Source organism: Pollachius pollachius (genome assembly GCF_949987615.1).
Source record: "Pollachius pollachius genome assembly, chromosome: 19".
NCBI lineage: Eukaryota > Metazoa > Chordata > Actinopteri > Gadiformes > Gadidae > Pollachius > Pollachius pollachius.
In genome coordinates this window covers 1,089,390-1,113,974 of record NC_136952.1, presented here as the reverse complement: position 1 = coordinate 1,113,974, position 24,585 = coordinate 1,089,390, and the positions used below count along the sequence as shown (strand labels likewise).

At 50.7% G+C, this 24,585-nt stretch overlaps 2 protein-coding genes across 2 annotated transcripts in view; one reads left to right on the top strand and one right to left on the bottom strand.

Annotated features, from left to right (window-relative positions):
* The window catches only part of pkd1b (polycystic kidney disease 1b), a gene marked incomplete at its 3' end in the record, with an annotated part of 41,052 nt that extends 27,697 nt beyond the window's left edge, over positions 1-13,355 (bottom strand). The window contains exons 1-12 of the mRNA XM_079756761.1: positions 13,249-13,355; positions 8,695-8,814; positions 8,307-8,487; positions 7,763-7,938; positions 7,081-7,199; positions 6,470-6,617; positions 5,851-6,125; positions 4,878-5,666; positions 4,515-4,643; positions 4,220-4,395; positions 3,931-4,067; positions 67-3,716 (exon numbers count right to left, since the gene is read on the bottom strand). Coding sequence (XP_079612887.1) covers positions 67-3,716; positions 3,931-4,067; positions 4,220-4,395; positions 4,515-4,643; positions 4,878-5,666; positions 5,851-6,125; positions 6,470-6,617; positions 7,081-7,199; positions 7,763-7,938; positions 8,307-8,487; positions 8,695-8,758 — 5,844 coding nt within the window. The 5' untranslated portion in view covers positions 8,759-8,814; positions 13,249-13,355. The remainder of the gene's footprint in view (positions 1-66; positions 3,717-3,930; positions 4,068-4,219; positions 4,396-4,514; positions 4,644-4,877; positions 5,667-5,850; positions 6,126-6,469; positions 6,618-7,080; positions 7,200-7,762; positions 7,939-8,306; positions 8,488-8,694; positions 8,815-13,248) is intronic.
* LOC307090576 (ankyrin repeat and SOCS box protein 3-like) lies at positions 9,911-16,829 on the top strand. The gene is made up of 10 exons (XM_079757301.1): positions 9,911-9,964; positions 10,335-10,516; positions 10,689-10,856; positions 12,355-12,464; positions 12,701-12,833; positions 13,255-13,432; positions 14,067-14,288; positions 14,859-15,128; positions 16,059-16,192; positions 16,388-16,829. Exons 2-10 carry the CDS (start codon positions 10,342-10,344, stop codon positions 16,567-16,569), a joined length of 1,572 nt encoding a protein of 523 aa, XP_079613427.1. The 5' UTR covers positions 9,911-9,964; positions 10,335-10,341; the 3' UTR covers positions 16,570-16,829.
* The last annotated feature ends 7,756 nt before the right edge of the window (positions 16,830-24,585 follow it).

The following is a 24,585-nucleotide window of genomic DNA, read 5'->3' as shown; positions in this document are numbered from 1 at the left end:
TAATATAGAACGAATGATGAGCCAGAGAGCGCTGTGACTGGCCTAAGATACCGCACATAGCCGTACCTCCTCGGTGAAGTCCCAGTGATACTCCAAATGGTCCTCTGCGTCCGGGTCAGCGTCGGGGTCCCGGGACGCTGAGCCATCCAGGACGAGGTCGCTGAGGGGGGGCCAGAGTCTGAAGGACCCCCCCTTGATGACGGCCTCCAGGGAGCTGGGAGCCACTGTCAACAACGTCCACCGCTGGATCCTGAGAGGAGTTCCGTGGAGGGAGACGCTAAAGACCAGGTCGTACCGCCCGACCTCCAGAGTCCAACCCGGTACGGAGAGCAGAGGCGAGGTCACCGACACCTTGCTGCCGAGGTTCACCGCGATTGCGGTGCCGCCGGGATCCCCTTCAGATCTCCTGAGTATTTCCCACAGATATGCGGCCTTGTATGCGGAGCAGTTTTTGACGTCCACGGCAGCTTCGAAGTAGCTGGGGCTGGACCTCAGGATGGTGGGATGGCTCTGGACTAACTCGGCCTGAGGGCCTGCGCACTGCAGGTCACGGACCTCCACGCGGATCTGAGTCCATACCTGGCTGACTTTGTTCGAAACATTGACTGTGGCGTGAAACACCCCGGGAGCGTGGTACGTATGACTGGCCGTGTTTTCGTCTGTGACCAAAACTTCAGTGGAGTCTCCAAAATCCCAGTGGAACTTGAGGTGACTTCCACCAATCACGCTGGCCAGGATCTTGACGATGTGTCCGGTAAATGTTCCATCTGATTGACAGAGAAGATGAACTTCTTGAACAGGAAACTCCACCAGGAATGTGTCATTCAGGGACTGTGAGCAGACACCGCTGCGGGCCTCCACAAGGACAGATAATGTGCCACTCCCAGGTGGAGAAAAGGTAACTTCCTGTCCGCTGACCTGAACAGGCTCCGACCCCTCCAGAGAAAACTTCCAGGTGTAGACGGCCGGTGAGGTACTTTGGATTTGTGCTTTAAAACGTGTGTCAGTCCGAGCACTCAAGGTGACGGAACAACAACCCACCATGTGCAAACCACTGACGCGCTCACCCACGTAAACAGAGGACGTGACGTTTGAACTGCTGACCAGGTTCCATGCCTCCACCGTCACCAGGTGCAGTCCAACAGGGAGGTCAGTCAGGACAAACCGGTCCTTTACAAATACAAGCCCGTAATCCAAATCGGTTTCAGCAAACGTCATGTTGTAGCTCACGTTGGTTCCGGTGGACACCAGTGGGGTGAACACCACTGGGTCCTGAGTGCAGACATTGGACCTGTTCAGGTCCAGAGTCAGTCCACTGATGGGCTCCTGGACGGTGACACTGTGTGAAACCGCCTGCCAATTGACCCCGTTGGAGACATTCAGGGACACCTTGTAGAGTCCTTCATGTGTAAAGGAATGATTCAATGATGGGCTGGAGCCTCTAACCAGAGCAGCTCCCACTGCCCACTCCCAGGTCAGATCACTCCCTGTACGGAGGCCTCCGCAGAGCCAGACCACGGCACCTGCGGAGATATAAAACGGACGGGGCTTTTGGTTGATTTGAAAGTCGACGTCTCGTATCTCCTCCTGAACCGTCAACTCTTTAGTGGCACTGACGTGACCAAGAATGTTCTCCACTCTGACTTCAACCCGGTGCTGACCCAAACGGCCATACATATGGAGAAGAAAAGGCATGAGTGTCCTAAGGGGTGAAAGGTCAGCGTTGACATACCAACTATACTGGAGGTCAGACCCGCTGGCCACGCCCACAGAGATGTTCACCGGTCTCCCTGCAGCCACGACGTCTGACGGGGTTGTTAGCTCTGCACATGCTGCCCGCTCTACTGCCACGAGTGAAACATTACTGGTTGTCTCACCCAGCGTATTGGAGGCTGTTAAATGGACAAAGACATCGCCAGGGGCTTCAAGCGGCAGCCTGAAGCTGTCTCCAAGGCCAGCAGACTGCTTTGTTCCTCTGTGAACAGAGTACCAGCTGTAGCTGACGTTAGAACCGCGCGCCAAGGAAGCAGTGCAGTGCAGAATCTCCCTCGTCGGTGCGTATTTCATGAGTGTCAGATTGGGACACAGGATACAAAGTCTTTCTATCCTTTCATGAGCTTCGATCAAAATGGCCGCGTGCCTTTTACTCACCGGGTTCTGAGCCATTAACGAGACCTGATACACTCCTGGCGTAAGAAACACGTATCTGAGCTCAGGAGATCCCTGTGTGTTTACGGTCACACCGTTGATCGACCAGACATATCCGGTGCTGCCGATAGCGGTGCCAACTGCTGTTATAGCGGTTTCCTCCCACACTGCGGCACAGGGTGGGTCGCTGCGAAGCACAAGGTCTGTTACAGGAAGCACAACAATCACTTCCTGGGTTGCTGAGGTTTTGCTTATGGTGTTAAACACTGTGGCGATAATCATGAACTGTCCCGTGGAGGTGAAGATATGGGAGACGTTCTCGCTACTCTCCACCGGGGAACCATCACCAAAGTCCCAGAGAAGCGAGTAATTGGTTCCTGTGCAGCTGTGAACCCAGAAGGACACCGTTGTGTTGACAGTCAGCGCACCGTTTAGGCCACTGTGTGCCACAGAGGCCTTGCCTACGGTCCTTTGAACAGCAATAGAGATTTCTGCAGATTTTCTGCTCACTTTGTTACGGGCAATTACAGACACATCTTCATTTCCTTCCTCGTTAAAGACAAAACACCTGTCAGCGTTCGCCACTTCACTTGAGGGACTCTGGGAGCTCTGCCATAAAAAACGGTAACCGATTTGTTCTGGAAGCACAAGAACACTCAGACACACTCGTTCTCCCACTGCCACCACATGCGCTGATGTTTGCAAAGCCACGCTCGATATTGAGTTTTCAATGCAAAGGTTGGCACTGAGGTACGTAGAGCTGAGAGGACTGTACACAGTCACATTCACAAGAAAAACACCGGGGTTTGAGTATGTGTGTGTGGCTGTGGGCTTTCCTTTCACCAAAGCGGAAGGCAAAGCCTCTCCAAAGTCCCAATGGAGAGTACATGTGGATACGTTCACAGTCACTAGAGCCGTGAATTCTACCTCCTTACGAGTGCTGACACACTCTCGAGGCAGTATCTCACTGATGCCTAACTTGTAGACCTCAACGTTGATGGACTGGCGGACTGAACCGAGGGAGTTGGAGGCTGTCACGATGACGGTGTAGTTCCCCAGAGCCCTGTACGTGTGGGACACGGCGCCACCTAGGGGCTGATCCCGCAGTGACGACGCATCGCCAAAATCAAACTCCAGAACAACACCGCTCCCGGAGTCCACCTCCCCCCGGATCTCCGTCACGGAGTTCAACTCGTTGGGGCCGTTGGAGCTCAGAGTCAAACCGGCAACCTCCTCGGCCACTTCGACCGACAGCCAGGACATCAGGGCGCTCACGCCGTTGTCCGCTCGCACGCTGACGTTGTACAGGCCGAGCGCTCTGAAGACGTGACTGATCCTTCCTAGGGAGCAAAGGTGCGGCGGGGAGTCATCAGCGAAGTCCCACGCGTACGAGACCTCGTCGGTCGAGGGGTGGACCTCCACCTCCAGGAGGAAGGGCTCTTCGACGGAGGTCACCGCAGGGAAGGAGGAGAGCAGGAGACGCGTTAGCCTGGGACGAACTTTCACCAGCCTGAGAGTCTCTATGCTGTCGTAGGGGTTGGACACGTGGACTTGGAGTGTGTAGTCACCTGCAAAGTGTGCGCGCACACACACACACACACACACACACACACACACAAAGACATAAGCACACACGGACGGAAGGAATTAGTGGATCAGTGTCCATAGATTCCCGAAACTCTGCTACCAGTTCTGTGTGTGTGTGTGTGTGTGTGTGTGTGTGTGTGTGTGTGTGTGTGTGTGTGTGTGTTACAGTGATGAGCCAGTAGGAGGCGTATTTACCAGGCTTGAGATATGCGTGGCTGATTGAGTCCTGAACATACACCTGTCTCTCTCCCTCCTCCACCAGTCCTTCTTTGGTCTGACACGGAGCTGGATGAGTGTGGCTCACGTGGCCACTGTCATCCCCAAAACTCCAGCTACGAAACACACACAAGTATATGGAAATGTTTACATTTACATTTAGGGGTATAAATGTTTACTTATAATACTAAATATAGTCTATTCTCCTTTTACTACAGTTCTGATAAAACTGCATCCATCTGGGAAAGAAGATCATCACAGCTCCTACCTGAAGGTCACCCCCAGGGCGGTGTCCACCAGGACCCTGATGGTGTACAGGTGTGTGTCGTTCGCAGCAACCACTTCCTTTGCAGACAGGAACTCCGGGTTGGCCAGCGGAACCATGACGTCTGCGGTTAGGAAAACGTCTTGCGTCTGGGAGCTCACCGGATTGGCCGCGGTCACCTGAGAAACGTAGAAGGTCCTCTTGATTGATCCATCATGGGGCAGTTCATTATGGATGGAGCTGTCTGTCATAGAATAGATGATGATGATGATTAAAGTGAATAACATGCTAATCTGACCTTGAGTCTGTAGTAACCAGGTTTCTTCAACACGACGTTGTAGGAGTCTCCTTCAGAGGGGAACTCCAGGCGATCCATCATCCAGGTGAACTTCACAGAGGAACCCGTTTCTACTTTGGCTTTGAACGACTAGAAGGGGGAAGACATTTCAAAGTGTGAGATCGAGAAGGTATTTTGTGGCTGGCTGTGTGTGTGTGTGTGTGTGTGTGTGTCTGTGTGTCTGTGGGCATTAGATGCACATAAAGATGCACTAGATAATGTGCATCTTTCATATTTTTGAAAGATCCCTGCTTGTTTTCCTGCTGATTCACTGCTTGTTTGCCTGTGGAATGGGGGGAGGGTTGTAGGTAAGGACATCCTCACCTGTGCCGAGTCGGTCAGGACCCTCAGGCGTCCAGGGGGGTCCACGCTGAGTCCGCTCACCTCCTGGTAGCCCCACACCCTCACGCTCAAACTCTGGCTGCTCACCGAGTTCACCGCGCTGACCTCCAGGGTGTGCTCTCCAGCCGACGGCAATGCCAGAGTCACAGAGGAGAACCAGGTATCCGGGGACTCTCGCTCGCAAACAAGCCAGGGCTCAGGCACCTCCTCTGGGCAGAACGGTCGAAAGGGCGCCCCTGTCTGGAGCCACGGAGCCGACCAGGAGCTGCGGGCGTCGGGCCCTCCAGACCGGATCCTAACCACGCTCAGGACCGGGACCTGGATCTGCAGGTGGAGCCGGTTGTCAGGGCCGGGCCGGGGGTGGATGACCTCCAGTCCTGCGATGCGACTCGGAAGCGGAGCGGGACCAGGACTCAGGGAGACGACTTCAGGGTCCGAGGTCCTCAGAGTATCGGGGAGGTCCTCAACGCCGCGGGGGGGCTCCGTGTTTGGGACGGCATGGCTCTTCCCGGGCAAGGCGTCCACGTAGAGCATCCGCAGGTTGCAGACCACCTCGTCCACCCAGCGGCCCCCCAGGTCTGGGGAGGAGAGGCCTCCCTCCCACCAGCCCCCGCCCTCAGAGCCCCCCAGGGACAGGTAGCTCTGGCGCCAGGGGGAGATGGAGGACGACTCTGGGGCGGGACAATGCACAAAGGTCCCTGACTGGCGGTTGTGTTGTACGGCCACAACATCGTCCGGATAGACCGTCAACTTTCTGTCAGGCAGGGCCAGCTGTAATGGAAAACATGTTGCTGAAGCAAAAATGTAATACTTTGAATACACTGCCGCAACAACCACCGACAAACATACAAAATACAAAAATATCAGGCCGTGTTTCATTCTTGTTGTCGGATGTCTGCCAACTTCAGCCAACGTTCTCTAGTTCGGGATTGGAACTTCATAAAAGGCTACCTACTCGGACAATCGTCAGTTCACGGACGGCGTCCATCCGAAAAGGCAGGTCTGCCACCAAGTGGTAGAAAGGCGGCGTGGCGGGGTATCTGGGGGGCAGTGCGTAGCTGAACCTGGCCCCTGCGGCCGGGGACCGGTCGTAGGGGCTACAGGGGCTGGTGGCAGGCACGCAGACCTCCATCAGATGGCACCAGTAGAGGCCTACTGCGCAGCCGCCCGTGGTGTTACACAGGGGGGCGTCTGAGCAGCAGCTGAACGGATTCAGAAGAGCGCTGCAGCCTGGCAGAGGCAAGATAGGACAATATATATGATGAAGAAGAAATAACAAAACACATGGCCACACCTATGGACCCATTTCCCAGAGCTGTCATCGTAGGACAAACACTGGTGTCACTCATAACACTAGTTTTAGTTCTGGGTAGGAGGTTAGGCGTTTAATTGATGCGTGTCAAAGCACTTGCAACGGTAAATGTCATCCTCACTGGTTTAGTCTGCCAAGCGTGCCCTGATACATACAAGTAGCCGACATACAATGAGTGTTATGAGTGACACCTTGTGCTTCAATGACAGCTCTACGAAGGGTCAGTTGTTACGTGACCTTAAGCCCCAGCGAGCTCTGAGACCTGGGGGTACGAGATGGTGCGTGGGACTGCAGTACGGCCTGAGGATCTGCACCCGAGCCAGGCTGGGGCGCGAGCTGGGCTGGACCGCCATCTCCACCGACACCAGAGCACCTGCCTGGCTAAACCACAAGCCAGGAAACAGCTGCAGCTGCAGGGAGAGTGAGGGAGGGAGTGAGAAGGTGAGTGTGCACATGTGCATATGTGTGTGTGTGTGTGTGTGTGTGTGTGTGTGTGTGTGTGTGTGTGTGTGTGTGTGTGTGTGTGTGTGTGAATGTAAAAGCACAAGGAAGGACATGGACCCCGGTCCAACACATACACAGAGGACGGACACACTAAGGAAGTCATTTATTTGAGCCAAAATGTAATGGACGCATACATAATATAAGGCATGGTCCCATTAAAACCACAGGGTCGGGCTTGGTGGATTAAATGCACCTTTGTTCGTTACTTTTAATAGCTCACTTCTTTCTAATATATTTCCATACTGATTTATTTTCCAATGAATCCCCATCTCTTTGACAACCATTCTCTGTAGCATGTCCATCTCTGTGTCTAATGTGGGATCCCGTCCTCCTATCAGAGGTCTTGTGGGACTCCTGTGTCTTACAGACCTCCACTGGGTGCTGCCCGGTGTCGGGTATGTTGGGCAGGGTGGGCAGCTCAACTCCCGGGTAGACCCCCGTCATGAGGGCCACCCCGGTCAGGTGACCGGCCACGGACGGCAAGGAGGCTGAACAGAGAGAGGAGCCACAACCACAGCACTTCACCAATAGAGCAACTCCAATCCACACCGAGAGTGGAAATCGCGTCACAAATGATGTGACAATGCTTGATGTCAAAAGGCACATGTGACTTTCTCGAATGACGTGTGTGTTCAGTGTGTTGTCAGCCTCAAGAGATTGTTGTCCCGTAATCGTGTGTTGTATATCTCACGTTGAACTTGAGTTGCTTGCGATAGATGCATTTTACATTCAGGGCGTTTAGCAGACGCTTTTGTCCAAAGCGTCGTACAATAAGTACATTTGTCAGAAGAAAGAGAAACAGCAATATATCTCTGTCGGTACGGTGAGGATGTTCATAGAACCAAGTGCCAAGCACCACCAATCCCTAGGTTAACCCATTCCCCGAACACACAGAGATAGTAAGGATAAGATGCTACACAATGCTGAGTACTATTTTTAAGTGCCAGGACGTACAACATACAGTAAGTGCATAAGAGGGGTGTGGTGGGAGGCTAAGCAGCGTCCAGGTGACCTCTGAACTCTGAACACTAGAGGTCTGAGCAGACTGTACCGTTCACGTCCCCCTCACAGAGGACGCCGTGCCGCTCGCTGCACCCGGTCCTCCGGCGCTGCCCTGAGGCCCCCAGGGCCATCTGAAGGCAGAGGCCGGGGCCCTCGCCGCCGCCCCTCCGTCCAGCGGGGCCCTCCGACGCTGTACCCCTGAGCCACACCCACACACTGGACTTCCTGTTCCATCACCGGAAGACGAGGACAAACACACAGGAATGGAAGAGAAATGGACAATGAAATATATATCTGTTTTGTGACATCCTTGATCACAATCACAGGGCTTCACAAGCAACATGCAGGCCACACACGCACAGACACACACACACACACACACACACACACACACACACACACACACCCCACTAACCCTGGTCCCCCAAAGAGCAAGGAACTATTGCTTAATATAATGCATTTATAATATAAATAATATAAAACAATTCATTATTTTATAAATAAAAGTAAATAAATAATTTACTTAATTACTTTAATACAATTTTTTAAACATCATGATTCCCATGGCAGTCAGCGTGGGCGCTCAGACTCACACGGGGAAGGAGTGCTGGATGAAGCGCTGGAGCTGGGGTCCGTCCACCGCCGCTAGACCCCCTGGCCCGGTCTCCCTGCAGACCTGGTGAGCCTCGGACCAGGTGGACCCAGACCCAGAGAGCCAGTAGCACCGCTGGCCCATCTGGTCTATCTGAGCTCCTTCTGGACAAGGAAGTGTGTCTGGAACAGAACCATGGCACCGAGACTGGGTGACTACCGTAACGGTAAGGATCCCAAATGGTTCAGACATCAAGAACAACCAGAAGCTGGTGTTTTTCACAGCATCGTTATTCTCAAACAGCCTTAACGCACGTACGTTTGTTTTTTGCAACACACACACACACACACACACACACACACACACACACAGAGTGTGCTGCACCTCACCTCCGGCAGCGGTGGTGCAGAGCGCGCTCAGCGTCCAGAGCAAAGCCCAACTATGAGCAGCCATCGGTGGGGGAGCCCCTCACAGTGCTTCACCCGTCTCAAAATTCACCCAGAGCAGGCCTGGTGGAGAGAGGACCGCAGAGAGCAGCTCAGAGCCCGGCCGTCGCCTCGCTTCTCTCCTCTCCCTCAGCGTGGGACAGTCCTCACCCCTTCAGCCCCCCTCCCCCTGATGGTCCCCTGCTCTGGACTATCAGGAGTTATGGCCGTGTGTCATTGTCTCTGCGACCCTCTGTGAGCTTCTGGGCAACTCGTAGCGTGTTGCTGGGCAACAGCCAGAGAAGGCTCCTCATTACCATGTTGTAAAACCGGCGGCCCCTCAAGAGAAGCCCCCCTCACTGGGGGCAGGAGGGGTCTAGTGTGAGCATAGCGCGGGGGGGGGGGGGGGGGGGGGCAGAGTCAATAACCTGGAGGAGTCAAAGTTATTTTCTATTCGATTGGCAAACAGTTTTCTAAACTTCCAAAACTTTCCAGGGAATAACTTCCCGGGTTTAGTTTGAAGCCTCGTCTTGCGCGGTTCCCCCCCCCCCCCCCCCCCCCCCCAACCTTCCGAAAATGTCCCAGCCGTCCCAGAAACAAAACCTTTGTGGCGCATGTGAAAAAGTAATAGGACTGTAAATGTGTCTGGGAGGTTGCCTAGCACGTTGCTAGGAGATAAAACCGGTACAGCCCATAGGGTTTTTTGTAACCAAAACTGGTCTCTTTTACTTTCACTTTAGACAAGGGTACTTTTTGAGAAGGTTATTCTAATTCACCTACACACAAAACTACTGCATGTTGGTTGCGAGTTTGATGATAACAAGAGCCATTATTACATGATATGGTTAAGGGGACATCTCATACTACCAGGTGTGAGTGTGATTAGCCATTACAAGCCGTTTTCAAAATGTGCAGCATGGTGACATCACAGGTGGGCGTGTCCATCTAGATGTGTGGCGGATAGATGGACACGCCCACCTGTGATGTCACAATGCTGCACATTTTCAAACATTCTTGTAATGGCTAATCACACTCACACCTGGTGGTATGAGATGCCCCCTTTAAGAACAACAACGATCAGTAATATCCAATCAGTGAGAGCCATTTAGAGACGAGCAATATGGACATTGATGATACGTATTAAATATTCAAATTCAAAAAGTGTATATTTTGTTTTCATGTCCTAAAACGTTATTTCATGTGTGGATTTTTTAAACACCTGTCAGTAATACTGGTAAGTAAGTCATACTCGATACTTTTCATCATTTTAACCTGCGTTCTGTTGGCCGCTGTAATTCTGTAAATCTCTACTAGGTGACACTGTCTCACCATGATTTGTGTTTCTGTAGCGAAACCGAAAGTTTGTTAGTGCAGCATGTTGAGTCAGTCACCATAATAAAAGAGATGTTAGTTTCTCTTTCATCATTATTATTATTAAGATTAGTCAAGGTCCGAACAGCTAAATCTAAGCAAGCCAAAACAGAAACCATAGTCGTCCTCTTCACGGAGTTCGTAGCTTTAACTTCAGGAACTCAGTTAAACTGCGTGTGTGTTTTGAACACCGTGTGTTAAAAAGAAAAAAGGCAATTTAGGCTACATTTGAGTCAGGAGATGGATGGAGGTCGGTGTGTGTTCACGGCTGCTCGCCGAGGGGACAGAGACCTCCTCCGGACGTTACTCCTCCATCGCTCCGTGGAGGAAAGGAGCGACCGCGGCCTCACGCCGCTGCACGAGGCCGCGCAGGCCGGCAGGACGGGCTGCGTCCGGGAGGTCCTCAGCATGGCCGGCGAGTAGTGTGTGTGTGTGTGTGTGTGTGTGTGTGTGTGTGTGTGTGTGTGTGTGTGTGTGTGTGTGTGTGTGTGTGTTTTATAACAAGTTAACTTCTCATGTATAGGTAAAATAGTTCTTATCGATGTATCTCCTTTCCCTATTTAAAGTTTTCATCATGCCTTTTACAGCCGCCTCTGGCGTCTTCATCAAGTATGTGAACGCAAGGGCACTCAACGGCCAGACAGCGGTGTTCATGGCCGCAGCCGAGGGCCACACGGACATCGTGAAGCTGCTGGCGAACGCCGGCGCGAACATAAACGTCAAGGACGCATTAGGCCTCACGCCGCTCCTCGCCGGTGAGGACCTAGCCTGCGCTCCTACAGTTTAATATTTTGCTTGCTGCGGTGGGAGGGTGTTGATGTGGGGGACCGCCTTCCATTCAGACATAACCCCACTCCGACATTGACGTCTAATTGTCGTAGTGGCGGCGGCACTCCCATTGTTTCAAACGTCCCACCATTCCGACAATTTCTGTTTCCATGGTCTGAGTGGCGGCACTTTACTTTTTTCCAAACGTCCCGCCATTCCGACATGAGCTCATCATTAAGCTATAAATTGCATTAGCCTTCTATTATCACTGTACTTTAATTGATTAATATGATTATTTCTTAGTTTCATGCGCTGCAGTGTCCTACAATGACATTCGTCATTGGTGATTGGGACAGTCCCGATTTTGAGTTGCGTGTCCCGAATCCCAGCAAAAGCCTGTCGGGATGCAAAAATGTCCTGCTTTCCACCATCCACTATGAATGAGTCCCCCTTTGTCCGCAATTCCAGCGTGGTCTTATTATAGCCCGATCATTAACTAAAAAACACATCGAAAGATTAAAGCATCCAGCATGTGATTTCAACAATGTGTGAGGGCATACGCAACAGGGACAATCGCACAGTGGAATGCTGCGCGATTTGATCTGCACAGTGGAAAGCGTTCGTCCACTGGGCGGACGAGCGCTGGGCGGAGATGTTCGCTCATTTCAGAAGCAGGGAGATTACAAGACAAAAATAAATGCATAATTTGCCGTGTGTCTGCCTGGCACTAATCCTCCCGTTCAGTGTTGGGGTAGTTACTAAAAAAAAGTAATTAGTTACTTATTACTAGTTACTTCTGTAAATTGTAATGAGATTACTTCACATTAATGTCAATTCCACAGCAGCAGGCTGGTAGCAAACAAATTGATTTTGAAGCAAATTTACTCCTCAAACAAATATGTGTAGGCTAATTTGTGTTTTCGGAGCGCTACGAGGTTGACGTCTTACGCATACAGAAACACACACACGGATCCGGCCCGCGTGGGAATATTTACTTGCCTTTTTAGTGGAAACCTATAGGTAAAAAAAAGGTCGGGGGATATTGTATAACAGTCAATATTTAACGGATTTCCCTTCTATAGGCAAAAACTGTTGGTTTATTTTTATTGATCCCCTTCGAGAATTTGTGTGGAACGGTGGGTCTAGGGCGGGCTATATTCTTGCGTTTCTCCTTTGTATAGCGCGTTGTATTGCCTTGGGCCGATATGAAGTTAACTGCGCCCGTTCTGCACTGCACTCCAAACAATTGATTTTGTTCCAATGTTCGTCCAATCCACTCCAATAGTGGTCCTGCATTGAGTTTAAATCCAATTCTAACGAATAAATGGTCCAGTTTTAAGTTTCATAAATTTATGTGGCGGCACGTCGGAATGGCGGCATGTCGGAATGGCGGCACGTCGGACTGGCAGCATGTCGGACTGGCGGCATGTCTGAATGGCAGCATGTAACCGTTGATGTGATGTGTTTGTTTTTCTCTGTGTACAGCCATATCGAACCGTAAACCAGCGACGGCCAGGGCGCTTATTAGAAAGGGGGCAGAAGTCCATCTAACAGATGCCTCTGGGCAGTCTTGCCTTCACCTTGCCTCCGCTCAGGTAGTACCTCACACCCTTACTGCTCTAACGGCCTTCTTGGTTCTAAACACCAGCTAGGTGCTGGAAGTTTGTTTCAGTCAAGTGATCTGAATTCTAAAAGCAAATTCTACTTCTTGAATATAAGTTTTAGAATAACCAAGCCACCAGTTTATAAAAGGCATTGGCTTAGTTTGAAAGAAAGGATAAGGTGTAACAATTTTAATTTCTCTCTCTTTCTCGTCCATTTACCTTCTCAGGGTTCAATTGAGCTGGTTTCCATGCTGTTACGCTTTTGTGCGCTCAACCTTGGCAACGTGAAACAGAAGACAGCCATTTATCTAGCAGCGAAGAACGGTCACCACGAATGTCTGGAGATGTTGGCCACTGCAGGTGAGCTCACATCTCACTATGGCAGCAGTCGTTCAAGGCCAGACCATTCTTGCCACCCTTAAGGTGCAAATTGCCTCCGAAAACTCCCAACATGCAACTACAGAATGTTAGCCAACACCGATTCTATACGTTCGGCAACAAAAGTAATCTGAACACAGCTAACCACCATCAACAGGTATAGCACACTGACCGTTGGTGTTGGTCGTAGGACGTTTCTTGTTAGCGACTATATACGCTATTGGTCAAATTTGAGGGTCACTTCAGGCTGAGTTCTAAAGTTGGATGTTGGAGTTAATTGGGGCAGTGTGAGAGCATCTAGATGCTATTTTGTAAATATTCAAATATCCATTAAGATTCCCACTAGCGTCTTGGAGGAGTTCCCTAAACTTTGGTTTGAAACTTTGTCTTAACTTACCAAAAGGCGCAAACGTTGACATCCAAGCGACGAACGGCAACACTCCCCTGATGGCCGCCACTAAGGCTCAGTCGGAGCCATGTGTCCAGGCGCTGCTGAAACACGGAGCTGATCCAAATGTGGTGTGCAGCAACTTGTGGCCTCAGCTCGCCATCCATGCTGCCGCTAGACTGGAGAACGCCAAGTGAGTCCACGTCAGTAACCCAGAGATTCCATTGTTAACTGAATATGAAACCCAGGTAGCGATGCAAACAAGTACTGGAGTACACCAGTCGTTTGTAGTCATTTTTCCATCATGCGTGATTGTAACAGGTTCAATGAGCGCAACGCGGTCCCGGGGTGCGTTCCTGGCGATCTCTGATGCGATCGCCCGGCAGTCCAGCAAACAATGGGTCGGTCAACGTAAACTCTACTCCGCTCCAAGCGGTCCCAGGGTGCGTTTAGGGCGATATCGGTTAGCAATCGCCTCTCTCTCTCTGCTCCCCATCCTCCTACTACGAGACAAAGCAGGCACGTAAATACACATTCCTGATTGACCCATTCCCCCCCCCCCGCAGATCCAGTGCGCTCCCAACATGCCCATACTCCCCCTACAGGCCAGACGCGGCACGTCCCCCCACAGTGATATATTTTGTAATATATTTTGGATCAGGATATTTGAAACAGTCCAAAATATAGCCTTCGCCATTGAGAAGACATTATGAGTTGTTGTGCATGATATTGGATATTCCCGCTCCGAATGAAGCATGGTGATCACTGGTGTGTACTCACTGGTACGGCCCTGACCCACCTGTATCCGTCTCCCTCCGTCCAATCAGCATCCTGCGGCGGCTGGCGGTGGTGACACGGCACGGGCTGAGCAGCGGGGAGGGGGAGGTTAGCCCCGTGTTCGCGGCGGTGGAGAAGCCCGAGATGCTGGAGGTCCTGCTGAAGGAGGGCTTCAGCCCCGAGGCCCAGGCCAGCCCGGACATCTACGACGTAGGGTCCCCGCTGGGCCTTGTCCTGGCCTGCATGGTGGATGACATAGGGTTGAATTATAGGTAAAAAATAGATTACACCTTGAAATCATACAGTTAACACCTAGTAAACACTGTTGAGGACACGTTTTCAAGGTAAGGAGAAAAGAAACACAGAGGGTTTTATTATTAATTATTCGAGAAGCCAGCCTTCACTCCACTCCAAACCGGGGGTGTATGGTGCATTTCAACGGGTCTACGGTGTTGGTGGGTACCCCTGAGGACCCCCTGTAGCGACCACATGAAACAAGAGTCGCAGAGAGGAGGAGGGTGGGTTGGTCTCCTTGTTTGACACCCTACCAAAAAAGCCTTGCTGAAATCCAAATGAATAGGTTAAAGTAACTTCTTATTGAAAAAGAATCAACTTCTGATAAGGTCAACAAAGTATAATCAAAGTAATAATTACAGCGATCCAACGTTGCAATCAAAAGACTTTCACAGGTGTAAAACAGGTGCTTAAGAGTTATTGAGTATCACCGCCCATATCCACGTGACCCAGCTCTCCATCACACCGCAATCACACAACATAACCTTCCAAACCCTAACAAAGGACGATGAAATGATTCCTGGCCTTCCCCCCCTCCTCCCCACCAGTCGCTCCATGACCCTCCTGATGCGGGCGGGGGCGCGCCTGACGGAGGAGTGCTGGGAGCTGGGTCTATCGGACCCGTGTGTGCTGGACCTGCTGCTGGCCCAGAGGTGTGAGGACCGGGGGAAGGGGCCCGGGGCCCGCCCCCTGCTGTCTGGCGAGGAGCTGGAGGCGCTCGTGAGCGTGGCAGAGAAGGACGCCGGGGAGGCGGGCTCCTGGCTCCCGGCCCTGCTGGAGAGCGGGCTGGACCCCAACGCTCTGCTGGTGCCCGCCTTGTAAGACTTCCTCCACCTCTCTGCATCAGTGTACCAGAGGATCGTCTTTACAAAGGGGCTTTTTTATCCTTTCCAGGGCAGTTTTATTACATGATGGGAAACAGCTTTTTTCGTTGGGACCTGATGGACCAATCTTCAATGACTCCAATGATTCTTATTCAGTCAAACTTTATTTAAAAAAATTCACAAACAAAGGACAACTTAAGCCACAGCTTGTGCTTAACCTAGAGCAGGAACAGGTAGCCCATTTTCTTCCACAACAAAGACGGGTGCCGCTGGCGTTGTTTGCGATTCGTCTGGCGATGCAAGGCTAGTTCTACATCAGCGGCAGCCATCTTTGTTGTTGTTGAAAATGCCTACAGGGCCACCTCTCCATCGTCATCGTACTATCCCGCCTCATATTAGATAAACGGTTGTGATTGGTTGGTCTATCTTGTACCGCAGAATTTGCAGAATTTTTTTTATGGGAGGGGAGCCAGAACCTTTCTGCAGGGAAACATGAGCTTGCAGCATTCGTCTGGTCTCCAGGCTATAGAGAGGGAGTCATCAAATCTAATGTAAACCAGTCTGCTAGTGGTGCTGGGTTTAGGATAGTTATGACATAGTGTCTAATAGGGATCGACCAATACGGATTTTTTAGGTCTGATACCGATACCGATTTTTTTTCATCAGCCTTAGCCGATGACTGAAACGCCGATACCGATTTTCTTGAGCCGATATTTGGATACGATACTGCTTTTGCTCCCTCAATTTACAACATGAAAAATAAAACAATGATGATAACAAGTCTCAATTTAAAACGGGAACATAGATCTTGGGTCTGTAGCTCTTGCGTCTTACGTTAAAAACACAAATATCGGCCGTGCACTAGTGTCTAATATCTCCAGGCTCTGTTGGTAGTTTATGTTCCTCTGCTTTGTCCCCCTCTAGTCTGGAGGAAGCCCCCAGCGAGGCGCTCACCTACCTGCTGGAGATGGTGGACCGGTCCACTCTGAGCCGGCCGCTGAGAGACGTCCTGGAGCGACGGCAGAGGATGAAGACCTGGACGCCTCCCGCTCACCTCGGTCAGCACCGCACCGCAACACACACACACACACACACACACGCAGTATTACTTATCGATTTTGTCCAATTCAAATTAATTTCCTTGTGTGTTTTCACCTTCTTCATCACAACCCCTCCTCCGCACCACGCTCCTCTCTTTCAGTGTATCACTGCTCTGTGGAGTTCAAACTGTGTGTGTGTGTGTGTGTGTGTAGAGTGGGTCCCCCCGCTCTTCCACCTGTGCCGGCTGCGACTGCGGACCCACCTGGGTCCAGACGTGCTGATGAGGAGCCCAGCGGTGACCCAGCTGCCTGTTCCTCTCCTTCTGCACGACTACCTGCTGTTTGCGGACATCAAAGCACCAGGGGACCCTTCCTCAGAATCACCATCCGACTAAAAACTGGTTCGGTCCGGTTTAGTAATGGACATTTTGCAAGTGTTCTTATCTTGTATTATAGTGTTTGTTCTTTAGTTTGTGTAGTGTTAAAAATGGCTTCTTGTTCATCTTGTGTCTTAATAATAAGTGTTTGATTATTATTTATTACAAAGAAAACGTTCTGCCTCAAGAAAATGTAAAAGTGAATTTTGGCGAAAATTTAAGCCAGGGTCTTTTTTCGGAATGAAAACCCATAAAATAAAACCTCCAGACAACTCCAATTCAGTTTTCTAAATTTCCAAAACTTTCCAGGGAATAACTCTAGTATAGTCTCTATAATAGTCTCTTTTACTTTCACATTAGACAAGGGTACTTTCTGAGAAGGTCATTCTCATTCAGGGACGCATAAGACTTCTCCATGTTGGTTGTGATTTTGATGATAACAAGAGCCATCATTTATAACATGATATGGTTTAGAACAACAACGATCAGTGATATCCAATCAGTGAGAGCCATTTAGAGACGAGCAGCAGCAGCAGCGGGACGATGTTAAGTTAAATCCCTCATGTTATAATGAATACGCACTCTGTGCTTATTAATATGGACATTGGTGATAGGCCTACGTATTAGATATTCAAATTCAAAACGACTACAAGTTTATATTTTGTTTTCATGTCCTTGAACGTTATTTCATGCGTGGATTTTTTAAACACGTGTCAGTGATGCTGGTAAGTGAGCCATACTTATCATGTTAACTAGTTGCGTTCTGTCGGCCGCTGTAATGCTGTAAATCGCCACAAGGTGAGACTGTCCCCCAGGATTTGTGTTTCTGTCGAGAAACAGAAAGTTAGTTGGTGCCTGTCCAATCAGTCACACCGGCAACAATGTTAGTTTCTCTTTCATTTTGGTGGAGGTCGGTCCCAACAGCTGAATCGAAACAAGCCAAAACAAAAACCACAGTCGTCCTCCTCACGGAGTTCTTAGCGTTAACTTCAGGAACATGTTACACTTCGTGTGTGTTTTTAAGACAGTGCCCACAGCAAAAGGACTCCGCGGCGGAGGTATTGCGGCTTCCGGAACGGACCCGCGAAACGGACCCGTATCGGCGTCCACTTGCCCTCAGTGACGGATCCGCAGTGGCTCCGTGCTGCATCCGCTCCGGATCCGCGATTAAAACCTTACCTCCGTGGCGGGTCCGTTTGGGACCCGCAAATGTATACAGACATCCGCCGCGGAACCGCAACGGACTCATAAAGATCATGGCTCATCTGGCCCGGGTCCGTTTTGGACCCGTTTATCTTATTTCCAAAATCCCTTCTGTTCTTGCTGTAGGATAAATTACGATATACTAAACTATGGGATAAAACTAAAAACTATCACTAGGCCTAGCCTAGGCTAGGCTACTACAGCAATATAGGCATAAGTTTAAATATGCATTGCCTTGTATTTTTAACCTAACAATATTGTCAATAGGCATAACAATAACAGAAAAGGTTCAAGTCAAGACATCAATTTACTGTACAAAAGTAATCACTACTCAATAGAAATATAAAATTGACCTTTACATTTATGGAAAATTATAGGTTATAGCCTATTCTGTTGTTGTTAAGTAGTCTACGTTGGCTAGGCTACTTTACATTCATTTTGTGGTCAAAGCCTAATTTAGTGCTTTATAGGCATAGGTCGGTGCAGACATAAAATGTTATCTATTAGGCTACAACATGAAATGCTGCGCTACATACAGCTAAAATATCAGAAAATGAATAACTGGTGAACGACAAGAAGTTAAATCAAAAGATTGTTTAATTATTAATTGGTGGAGGAGTGGATGGAGTAGGGACACGTCTCCTCACCGCCCGATCCGCCGCCAGGTTGAACCACCTGACGGCGTGTTTGGTGACCTCCGCGTCCGTGGCTGACTGTGTCACCAAGTTTTTCCTCACAGCACCTGTAATCAAACAGACTGATTTTATGTAATAGGTTTTTACTAACTTTAAGAAGAATGCACACATTTGGTAAACAGGGTGCATTAATGTCAAGTGTTAGGCATGCAAACATGCAAAGTGCTTCGATAAACCGAGTCTTTTGTTTTGGGCCTACTGTAGCAGCAAGGAGAAGACCACTGGAGCAAGCACCTTGAAACATTTCGAAAACTAAGCAATAAACGGCAAATAGAACCAGCTGAACAACTGCAGCCGGTATTATTTGATAAATTAAAACTGTATAAGACGAGCCCTAATGTAGAGGGTGATCCTTAGCCCCCACCCCCATGTGTTTTTTGGTAATTTGCCTCAAATCCAAAGTATTTCTAAACAACACTCCTGCCGTTTTCCTTCTCTACCTAAACTGGTCGCGGAGGCACTGCACTGACATGCTAGCTCTGTTGGCTAACCTTTAGCTACCACAGCATTGAGACTAGTGATGAATTACTGCCAGACACCGGGAGTGAGGGGAGGCGGGGCTATGTTGGCGCTGATGTGTGTCTGTTAACTCGCTTGTTGTGTGTGAAAGACTGACACGCACACGTGTTGCTTCAGAACGTACACTGCAGTTGTTTACTTCAGACTTGTGTGTCGATCAACACTTCCTTGTTTTACAATGCGCGCGCATTACACGTCACGTCGCATCCCACAATAATCCCACAGTCTCTTAAAGGAACCGTAACCACTATTTAGCAACATACAGCAAACCCATGTATCACAGTGTGACCATGTTATTAGAACATAACATTATTAGAACATAACATTTTCCTCCCCCCACGAAAAGCAAACAGCATACCACCCAAACTAACAACCAACCCAAACATTTGTCAAGAAAACTGAACATCTAATCAAGATATGAAAATGTACTAGGCAAGAATCTGTGAAGACAACCGCTAGACTAAACATGGTAATTCGTGACATAGTCCTGCAAGGCAACAGGCCGAGCCCTGGCCCGCACCGGCCTCGGGTCCGGCACCACAACCTCCTGGCATGGAGCTGCGGGGGGTGCAACCGGGGCCGGGGGTGGGCCCGGATCAGTGGCCATGTTGTAGGGGAATGGTGACTGGGCTCGTGCCGTGGCCAAGTGCTCAGAGAGGGGTGCCGGGACTTTCCTCAGCCTACTAGCATGCCACCGTGATCCGTCGTCGAGCAGAAATGTGGCGGGGCCAAGAAGGCGACTGATCTGTCTGGGTTGGGACCAGAACGAGGCCAACTTGTTGTGTCGCTGCGGCCGTCGAGCCCTGACCCAGTCTGAGACCTGAAGGGACGGTGGCCTCGCCCTGCACTTCTTGTCCACCCTTTCCCTCGTCTCCTGCTGCCGTGCAGCAACAGTCTCTCGGATTCGGGCCAGGGAGGGCATGGGAAAATCACTATTTGGTGCTCGGAGCCTGTGTAATGGCAGTCCCAATTCTCGTCCGAGCATCAGAAACGCTGGTGACACAAGCGTGGTGGAGTGTTGGCTTGCTCTGTAGTGCAGCAAGGTCTGGTTGAGTGCCTCCTCGAATGCACAGCCTTGGGCCAGGTGTGCACGAATCCCGTTCTTCAGTGTTGCATTAAAACGCTCTACTCCACCGTTGGCCTGTGGGTGGTAAAAAGCGGTTCGGATGTGCTTGACACTCCTGCTGGCAAGAAAGTCAGAGAACTCTGCAGACGTCATCTGCGGGCCATTATCTGTTGTTATGGCCCGAGGCACACCCCAGCGGGCAAAGAGGCCATCCAGTATCCGAACCATGACGTGCGTCGCACCGTCCCCACTGGCACAACCTCCGGCCACTTAGAGTGGAGGTCGTAAACGACCACCAGGAAGCGCTGGTGGTGGGGAACACCACGGCCATGGATCTCCCCACAGATGTCCAGCTGTACATGTTCCCAGGGACGTGAAGGCCAGGGGAGCGGTTGCAGGGGAGGGGTTGAAGGGGGTCCGGTTTTCCCACTGAGGAGGCACGCTGAGCAGTCCTGGACCAGATGTTCAATATCGCGGTCGATGGCTGGCCACCACACCAACTCACGGCACCGCTGCTTGAGTTTCACGATTCCCAGGTGACCCTCATGTGCCATTGACAGGACACGTGCACGCAAAGTGTTTGGGACGACGGTGCAGAGCCCCCTCGAGACACACGTGTCTGCCCAGCAGGAGAGCTCATCTTTCACCCGAGCAAACGGTTTCAACTCTTCCGGGATGTGGGACGGCCAGCCGTTTCTGATGTAGGTGCACAGCTTGGATAGTATCGGGTCTCGTCCTGATTCAGTGTTCAGTTCCTCCAGTGTGACTACTGGCTGCAATGGTGCATAGAGCGCTTGGATGAGAGCTGGTTCTTCATCGTGTGATGGTACAGAAGGGTTTGGGGCTGCGATGGAGCGAGAAAGGAGATCTGCCACCACGTTTTCCCTGCCCGGCGTGAAGATGAGGTCATAGTGGTACTGGCGGAGGCGTTCCGCCCAGCGATGGAGTCGGAGAGGCTTGTGTCCCGAACCTGACGTGGAGAGCACCGTTGTGAGGGCCTGGTGGTCCGTCCTGATGGTGAAATGACGGCCATAGACATACATGTGCCACCTCTCGCACACAGGCCAATGCTTCACGTTCACCCACGGAGTACCGCTGCTCAGTGGGTGTCAGGGCCCGAGATGCGAAGGCGATTGGCCTCTCCGTGCCGTCATGAAGCTGCGACAGGACAGCTCCAACTGCAGCAGTGGAGGCGTCGCAGGTGATGAAGGTTGGGCTCGAGAGGCTGAAATGAGCGAGGACTGGAGGTGAGGTTAATTGTTTTTTCAGCATGAAAAATGACTCAGAGCACTGTGGTGACCAAGCCCACGGCTCCTCCTTCTTCAGGAGCTGCCGGAGGGGTGCTGTCGTTTGTGAGTAGTTGGGCAGGAAACGCAAATAATAAGCCGTCATTCCTAGGAACGATGCAACCTGTGTGATGGAGGTTGGTTCAGGGATGCGTTGTATTGCGTCAACGTTGGAGGAGAGAGGTGCAATGCCATCAGCTGAGAGGCGGAATCCAATAAAGTCCACAGTCGGTACTGAGAAGAGACATTTCTCCCCGTTCAGTGTCAGGTGATGTTTGGTGAGGGCCACAAACACTCTGTGTAAGCGGGCATCGTGGGTGGCTTGGTCTGGCCCATGCACCACAATGTCGTCCAGGTAAACTGCTGTCCCCGGGACCCCAGCGAGAATTGTAGACATGACCTTTTGGAAGCAGCTGGGGGCAGAGCTAAGACCAAACGGCATGCGTGTGTACCTGAACACCCCAGCGTGTGTCACAAATGCTGTCAGGTCCCGGCTGGCCGGGTGAAGGGGAACTTGCAGGTAGCCCTGGCGTAAATCCAACTTTGTGAAGACCGTTGATCCATGGAAAAGAGAGGTGAGCTCCTCAGCTGTAGGTAAAGGATATTTGTCTGGAATGACAGCTTTGTTGACCTGTCGCAGATCCACACAGACCCGGAGGCCCCCTGACTTTTTCTGTGCGACCACCAGGTTTGAGATCCAAGGTGCTGCATTTATTGGCTCGATGATGCCCACTTCTAGCAGGGAGGTGAGCTCTGCAGTGACGCCCTCCCGGAAGGTGAGTGGCAGGCGCCTGAGGGGCTGCATAACTGGTGTCACGGCAGGGTCAACCAGGGGCCGATGAGTGAATGCTGTCAAGCGGCCCAGGCCGTCGAACAGCGCTGGCCACTGCTGGTGCATCGTTGGGAAGACCTGCATTATAGCTCTTCCCCTATTGTCCATCAGAGAGAAGCCCAGTGCAATGAAGAGATCGAGGCCAAGAAGGTTGGTACCCCGCTGTGCCACATGAAAAGGGAAGGAGGGAAGATGTATCGTACCATAGCGGACAGGCAGGTCAATTGTGCCCACAAGATCGATGGCAGAATTTGCATATCCCCGCAGGCTTGTGGATGGGGGTCCCAGTGGCATGCGGGAAAAGAATTTCCTGTATGTGGCCAAATTGAGGAGCGACGCTGCAGCCGCAGTGTCCAGGATGAGTGGCACGCTTACCTCCCCCAGCCGCACTGTGCAAGTTTTGAATGACACTCGTGTAGAACAGATATTACTAATTTCTGTGTATCCGGAAGTGGACTGAGGAAGCCTGTGCTGCCGTGCTTCATTGGTTGGAGCTGAACGACAGACTTTAGCAAAGTGGTTTAATCTAGAACAGTTTCTGCAAACCTGTCCACGGGCAGGGCACTGTGATGCTCTTGTAGCATGAGAACTGGATCCACAGTTGCCGCAATTGCGTCTGGAGCCCACAGTGGGGCGCTGTCTATTCATTTGTTGCACAGGCAGGCTGTCACCGCTATCAGTGGGCGGGAAAAACTGTGACGTTTCTGTGCGCTGCAGCTGTTGCGCTAACGCTGTGTGGTGAGCAGGGCTGGTCAGCAGAGTAGAGCATTCTAGAGCACATTCCACTTGCAACGCTATTTTGATTGCATCAGTCAGTGACAAATCATCAGGTTCCATAAGCAGTTTTTCCCGTGTCTTGTCACATGACGTGCCTTCTATCAGCTGGTCTCTGATCATTTGGTCATGCAATGCTCCATACTCACAGGCTCGTGCCAGCTCACGTAGGTCAGCTACAAAAGTCTGTATGGACTCGCCGGGTCGTTGGTGGCGCTTCCTGAGTCTGTACCGCCGTATCAGGACACGTTGTCTCCCAGAGAAATGGTCCGTCAGCAGCTTGACTGTATCCTCGAAAGCTGTTGCTGAGCCGAGCGCTCCAAGAACACGCTGGCCCTCGGTACCGAGGCAGTGGACGAGGATAGCGGTCTTTCGCTTGTCGGGAAGCTCGTCGTCAGAGAATCCGAGCGCATCAACATAGGCATTAAAACCTGTCAGCCACCGTGTCCATGAAACTGCGGGTTCCCCGGGTACCGCGAGAAACACTTCGGGTGGGGGAAGGCTAAATCCAGCCATCCTTGTCGCCAAATGTTGTGTGTGAAAGACTGACACGCACACGTGTTGCTTCAGAACGTACACTGCAGTTGTTTACTTCAGACTTGTGTGTCGATCAACACTTCCTTGTTTTACAATGCGCGCGCATTACACGTCACGTCGCATCCCACAATAATCCCACAGTCTCTTAAAGGAACCGTAACCACTATTTAGCAACATACAGCAAACCCATGTATCACAGTGTGACCATGTTATTAGAACATAACATTATTAGAACATAACATCGCTGTCGGAGAGAAGAGAGCGAGAAAGCGCAGCTGGTGTTTGTGTATCGATACGGCAGAGAATTATTATTGAAAGCTATCGCAACCACCAGGCAGCCAATACGTTTGCGTGCGTTTACTTCGATAACATGATGGGCCTGTTACCCACACCTGGGGTGCGTTTCTCTTGACATGATAATCCACTGTGATTCCAATCACCAAACTTTGATGCGCTCTATTTCGCAGTGCACAAGTGCAGGTACGCCACTGTTTTGCCCAGGATTGTGCCGTAAATTGGCATATCCACTTTCTAGAATCGCACCCATGGTCAACGCCGAAGGAAACTGAAGGAATCAAAAAGAGGAAGTCTCACAGCAGAGTGCATGTAGAAAGGTAGGATTTTTGTTATTATCATAATTGCACTGTCTGATAGTAAACAGGAAAATTTTCACTAGCATATTGTCCCTACTAAGTAAGTGACCGTGTCAGGTTTTCACTGACGCGCTAGCTATTGCATTGTGTTAAACATAACATCAGGCATAGGCCTACCTGAGGCAAAGTAGCCATCAGCTGCTCAGGGTGTCATGGTCATACTATGTTTGATTTCGAGTAAAAAAAAGACATCAAACGTCAAAAAAAGGTATATGGTATAGTACCGTATTTTCCGCACTATAAGGCGCACTTAAAAGCCGGTATTTTCTCAAAAAACGACAGTGCGCCTTATAATCCGGAGCGCCTTATATATGGATCAATTGGTTAATTGGTTGATCCATACTGGTTGTAAACGGCGCTCTGTCCAAATGTTTCAGTATGAAAAACCAATAAAAACAATTTAATAATAATAATAAAGTGTTTCACTACGACTACGATAAAGCCACACCGCTTGCAGCATTACGGCTAT

Coding starts and splice junctions, on each gene's coding strand:
- LOC307090576 (XM_079757301.1), top strand. CDS start 10,342: ATGGATGGAGGTCGGTGTGTGTTCACGGCTGCTCGCCGAGGGGACAGA. Junction 10,517..10,688: donor GGAGGTCCTCAGCATGGCCG/GCGAGTAGTGTG, acceptor TGCCTTTTACAG/CCGCCTCTGGCGTCTTCATC. Junction 15,129..16,058: donor GCTCTGCTGGTGCCCGCCTT/GTAAGACTTCCT, acceptor GTCCCCCTCTAG/TCTGGAGGAAGCCCCCAGCG.